Genomic DNA, 6000 nt, shown 5'->3' with positions numbered 1-6000 from the left:
TATAATGTCATTGTGAAAACAAAATGAGATAACACATGTGAAGTTACTTTATATGGATTATAATAAGGGCACGTGGATCACTCCCATCTCATGATCCAAGAAGCAAAAGAAAAGTAACTGAGCTCAAGGACCAGAGTTCTGTAGTATCCCTCTTCTCAACCAAAATGTTTTTCCAGAACTGGCAAGGAACAGCAACGAAGTTTTCCCTGGAGTCACATCAGTGCTAACTGGTCAGGACAGCACTCTCAATAATCAGCAGAGCACACTACATCAGGAAGAAATTCTCAGGGCACAAAACCGATTTATTTTCATTGGGAAATAGTCTCTATGACACAACAACAAATTAAGCTCTGGGTGACTATTCCCGTAAAACACGTCCTGTGCTTAGCACTATTATAGCGTGCAGAGACCTGGTAAAGAATCAGTTAAACCTCTGACACATTCAGTGCGGCTCAAAGACCTGTTTCACAGGTTTCCCCAGAGGAAAATAATCATGTTCCATTATACTTTGGAAGCTGATCGAGGCAGGATTTTTGAGACAAGTTCTGGGGTTTACAAGACAGATTTTAGCTTTTCTAAATCACTTTTGAAGTGCCATTGGAAGGATTACGACATTCAAGCCTCGCCAGCATCATGGTGGAGCAGGAGGGATTAACGGCACACGGGCATACGCCGGAAAACTGTAAGTTGCCTTTTTTTAAAAAGCATTTAAAGAAATGGTGAAAATATTGCAGTGTTTACATTCACGCCCATTTTGAAGTGAAAGCAATTGTTAAGCCGGTAAAATCAGAGGGATATTGAAACTGAATTTCCTTTCTTTTATTATAATAGGGCTCTCCTACCAAAAGGGGCATCATTGTCCAGAAACTCTGTTTTAAAAGAAGTTGTAGAATTGCCAGAAGAGCCTCAAAAAAAAAAAAAAAAGAACAAGGGAGTTAATAGTGGAATGTGAATAATGTTTGTAGTTATGCTGCTTGAACTGCATTTCTCTGATGGCAAGTAGGGATGTTCTCAATAAGAACAGTGTGGTTTGGGGGCTAATTCAGACATCTGCATAAACCATCTTCAGTCTCAGTGCCTGAATGACTTCTGTGCCTCAACTCAGATAAACAGAAGGGATTTTGAGGTTCAGGCAGTATATTTTCAGAAGGCTTGCCTACAAATGAACTTTGGTGGAAATAAAAAACTGAACAAGACCGAAGCAAGCCAAGCGTCAGCGAGATCCCTGGGAGGAACAGGTCACAGCCCGCCGATGCCATAGGTGTGCCAGGAAGTGGTCTGGGGCACTCAGCTAACCCTCCCCATGCTGAAGGCCATTCCAAAAGCAGAGAGTCAGAGAGAAGAGATAACATGAGGGTGGAGTATAAATGTCATGTTTTCAAGACATTTTGCCAGGAGAGAGAAAGAAAGAAAAGGAAACCCAGAAAGTAATGACCGGATCAGGCCTGCCCAGTGACATGTTCAGCTGTGGTACAAGGCGGGACGTTTGCAGAGGAAATGCTCTCATGGGGCAGGAATCCATTTGGTTAGGAGACTGCCAATGTTGGACAATTCTGTTTGGGAAGTCAACCTGCAACACCTTTTCTTGTGAAGTATGAGGAGGTGAGAAGGAGGTTGGGGAACCCTCTTTTTAACCTAACCCCCCCCCCTTCACTAGAATTTTTCATCAAGACCTTTTGTTCTTTTCTTGCTGAAGTTGCTCTCTGAACCCTTAAGCTCCCCTTGACTGCTTGGAAAACATTGTTTTTTGCAGAATTCTATGTACTTGTGTGCATTAACGCTTCCTTAATCTTTCTAGAACAGTGATCTCTCAGAACTACTGAATGTGCTAGGACCTTGGAGTCTTGGGGTCCCGCCAAGGTCTTGGGGCAGCAGGGATAGGGGGCACCCTGCATTCTGGGCTGTGCCCCGCTCTGCACTCAGCCCTCTCCCCTCAACTCGCTCCCCTCAAATCATACCGGGATTCCACCTGTGAGTTCATATGAAAAAAAGAGTTTCCATTGCTTAAAACAAACCAAAAAAGGTGGAGGGGTCGAATATCACTAAGACATTCAGCCTTTTCATTTGACAAAGAAGGGAATTACTGAGTCAGTTAAAGGCAAACCAGCAACAGAAGCCGGGTCTATGGACAACCAGTTCCGCCACACTGGTCTTCCTGTCCCTTTGTCCAAAGGAGTTGGGAGGGTCTTCTTCACCTCACCCACCCTCATCTCCACTTAGCCCATCTCTCATGTTCAAACCCTTACCACATGACACCACATCTCCCTATAAAAGTGAATAGAATCCCTCTGTAGTCAATCCAATTCCACAGACATGTATTGGGCACATTTCTGTGCAGCCCTGTACCAGGTACTGGAGATTGACAGGTGAATAAGACACAGTCCTTGCTCCCAGACATGTATACGGCCTGTTATAATTAAAGGTATCTTATAATTATACTACAATACAAATTCTTTCGAATATATTGTATTACAGAAACAAAAGAGAAAGGGGAAGAAAACATTTTAGCAATTCTTCAAAACATTAAACAGAATTACCTTATGACCCAGTAATTCTACTCCTAGGTACATACCCAAAAGAACTGACAACAGATACTCGAGCAAATACACATAGGTGCTGGCACTCATCGCAACAGCCAAAGGTGGAAACAATCCAAATGTCCATCAACAGATGAATGCATAAACAAATTGTGGTATATCCATACAATAGAATATTATTCAAACATAGAAAGGCATGAATTTCTAATATAGCACTGTCATCATGCAAATGAACCTCAAAAATATTGTATAATATAAAAAAAGCTAGACAAAGGTCATATAGTATATGATTCCATCCAATATTCCAGACAATGACTCTAGATGTACCAAATATCCAGAAGAGATAAATCCAGGGAGACAGAAAGTAGACTGGTGGTTGCCTGGGGATAGGGGGAAGGACAACAGGGGAGTGACTCCTTAATGTGTACCGTGTTTCCTTGTGGGGTGATGAAAATGTCCTGAAACTAGATCACAGTGACAGTTGCACAATGTTGTAAATGTACTACATGCCACTGACTTGTTTAGTTTAAAATGGTTAATTTTTTATGTGACTAAGTGGAGGGTTCTTAAAAGGCTGTGAAAAAGCCAGGAAGCAAGCTTATAGGATCAACGGAGGATCAGCTCACATAAGCCTGGAATGTCTGTGGACTTTATCCTGGGAGAAGTGGAATAGCCAGTGAGGATTTTTAAGTAGGAGGATGACTTGCTCAGATCTATGTTTTCAACTGGATGTTTTGAGTGGAGGGCTGCCAACACTAGGGAAGGTCTGGACTCATGGCAACTAGACACGTGTAGTCTGCTGGCTCAGTGAGAGATCATAAAGAATGTACTAGGATATAAAAATACCTGCCTGATCATGTTTCAGTTAAGTAATCATAATCATCTTCCACTAAATTTGAAGTCAGAAATATAACTGGGATGAAAATTATTAGCCACAATTCTCTGAGAATCCATTTTTATCACAGTTCAGGCCAATATTTTTGCACATTCTACCAGCTCTGGCACCCAACAGAGCTCTCAAAGCAAAATTAACCTGCTTCCCCTTTCTCTGATGATTACTCATAAAGACTTGTCTTTGAGCATATACTTCACTTAGAAAGAAAACTTGGTTTTGATGACAGCAAACTGCAGTCCAAAAATAGGCTTAGGAAAGGGGCTACGATCCAACATTATTACATTTATTTCCTCAGTCTCAATGTTGGCCACTTCAGCCCATCAAGAAATCCCACACACTGTAATTTCCTTAAAGTTGCCAATGGGATTACTTTACGCAGAGAATAAAGATTTGAATGGAACCAGAACAAAAATATCTGCTCCATACTCATCTAAGGAACAAGTGCAACGTAATCTAGCAGAACCATACAGAATCTATCAAACCAAATTTTGATAAAGCTGGGAATTCAAAAGATCTCTGCCTTGTAGTCAGTGTACCTGCCAGTCAGCTTCCCCTTGACTTTCATTCCGAGGGAAACCCCAAGACTGAGGAGTTTCCTGGACTCACGATTTTCAGCACTAAAACCAGAACATGTGGGTACCTAGCTTTCACTTCCACCAAAACCTCCAAAATTCCATCTTGGATTGCAGGATCAGTTGCATTTGGAAAGCAAACAAGTAACAGTAGCAGTGAAGAGGAGAGAGGAAAAGGAAAAGGAAGAGGAAAAGGAAAATGCATTCAAAGAGCAAGAATGCATTTCTCACGCATCCTCAGACTCACAACTTCAAACCTGTGTACCATGACAAGGATGTAGCTTTCAGGCCGGCTGCAAGAGAAGGTTTTTTCACCTTCCAAATTATTCACTCAACAAACACCTACTGAGGTCCTACCATTGACCAGGCTTAGGATCAAGTGTCGGGATCCAGGGATGAAGATGTGCTAGTCTGGTCCTGGGAGGTGCTCACGGGCTAAAGGTCAAGTAGAGAAGATGAAGTGGGTGATCGACCAAGTCTTCAGAGCATAATTAATAATCAGAGCTCCCAGCTTCCAAGAGCCAGACACTTATACACATTATCTGTCATTCTCACAACTACACCTCAAGGTAGATATTATTGTCCCCATTTTAAAGATAAAAACTAAAATAAAAACTGAAGCTCCAAGAGGCGGAACTTACCCAAAACCACCCAGCTAGCAGTGACATGGGCAGGCAGATTTTGAGTGAGGTGCTCTTGATTCCAAAGACTCTGCCTAGTCTCCTCTTCCCAGATCCCTTTCAGTGTGATCAGGGTTAAGATCAAGGTTGTTCAGAATCTACCCCAGCTTGTCTTAGCCTTTCGTCAGAGAGTACTGTATCTGCATTCTGTATTAACAGCAAAATTACCGTATTTTAAACATTGATGCTAATCACAGAGACAGGGTGGAGGAAAGCTAGATATTTCTGTTTAACTAGCAGACAACTGGAAACTGCTATTAGAGGCTAGACCAAGATGGCCTAGGGAGAAGACAACATCAGGCTTCATGAGACTGGATTTGGCACTGATTTTCTTGGATAAGGTACAAGCAACAAAAGGAAAACACAGACAAATTGGACTTCATCAAAATGAAAAGCTTTTGTGCATTAAAAGGACACTATTAACAGTAAAAAGGCAACCAAAAGAATGGGAGAAAATATTTGCAAATTACATATCTGATAAGATATTACATATCTTAATATCCCAAATATATAAAGAACTACTGACACTCAAGGACAAAAAAAAAAAAAAAAAAAAAAAAACTTGATTCAAAAATGGACCAAGTACTAGAATAGCTATTTCTCCAAAGAAGATATATGATTGGTAAAGAAGCACATGAAAAGATGCTCAACATCACTGATCATTAGGGAAATGAAAATCAAAACCACAGTGGGATACCACTTCACATCCATCAGGATGGCTATTGTTTAAAAAAAAACCACAGAAAATAACAAGTGTTGACAATGATATGGAGCAACTGGAACCCTTGTGCACTATTGGTGGGAAAGTAAAATGGAGCAGCCACTACAGGAAAACAGCCTGGCATGTCCTCAAAAAATTAAAAATGGAATTACCATATGATCCAGCAAGACGACTTCTGGCCATATAACCCTCAAAGAAGGGATTTCTTATTCAGTTGGTCTGGGATGGAGCCTGAGAACTGGCATTTCTAATACGTTCCCAGGTGACGCTGCTGCTGCCAGTTCAAAGACCGTAACTTGAGAACCACTTCGAGACGCAGCTAGACCTGACAGCCCTTCTTCCTCCTTCACCTGTGACAAGAGAGAGATGGCGGCATCTCTCCCAGGTGGAGGCCCTGAGTGCGATTCTGAGGACTCAGATTCTTAGAAAACTCAGGGGATGGAGGAGAAGGAACCTCCACACCAGAAAACCACCACCAGCACACAGCCCATCTCCCTCACAGTGATGGGGGGCCAGGGATTGGACCATATCTACCACCATCATAAGCTTACCAGACATTTCTAAAGTCAAAGAGAAGGCAGCCAAGAATCACCAA

General features: G+C 41.9%; 1 protein-coding gene across 1 annotated transcript in view; it reads left to right on the top strand.

Moving 5' to 3' along the window:
- Positions 1-509: 509 nt before the first annotated feature.
- The window catches only part of PTPN3 (protein tyrosine phosphatase non-receptor type 3), a 131191-nt gene continuing 125700 nt past the window's right edge, over positions 510-6000 (top strand). The window contains 1 exon segment of the mRNA XM_006180789.3: positions 510-682. Coding sequence (XP_006180851.2) covers positions 634-682 — 49 coding nt within the window. The 5' untranslated portion in view covers positions 510-633.

Source organism: Camelus ferus, chromosome 4, assembly GCF_009834535.1.
Source record: "Camelus ferus isolate YT-003-E chromosome 4, BCGSAC_Cfer_1.0, whole genome shotgun sequence".
In the NCBI taxonomy this organism is placed as follows: Eukaryota; Metazoa; Chordata; class Mammalia; order Artiodactyla; family Camelidae; genus Camelus; species Camelus ferus.
This window is presented reverse-complemented; position numbering and strand designations above follow the sequence as displayed.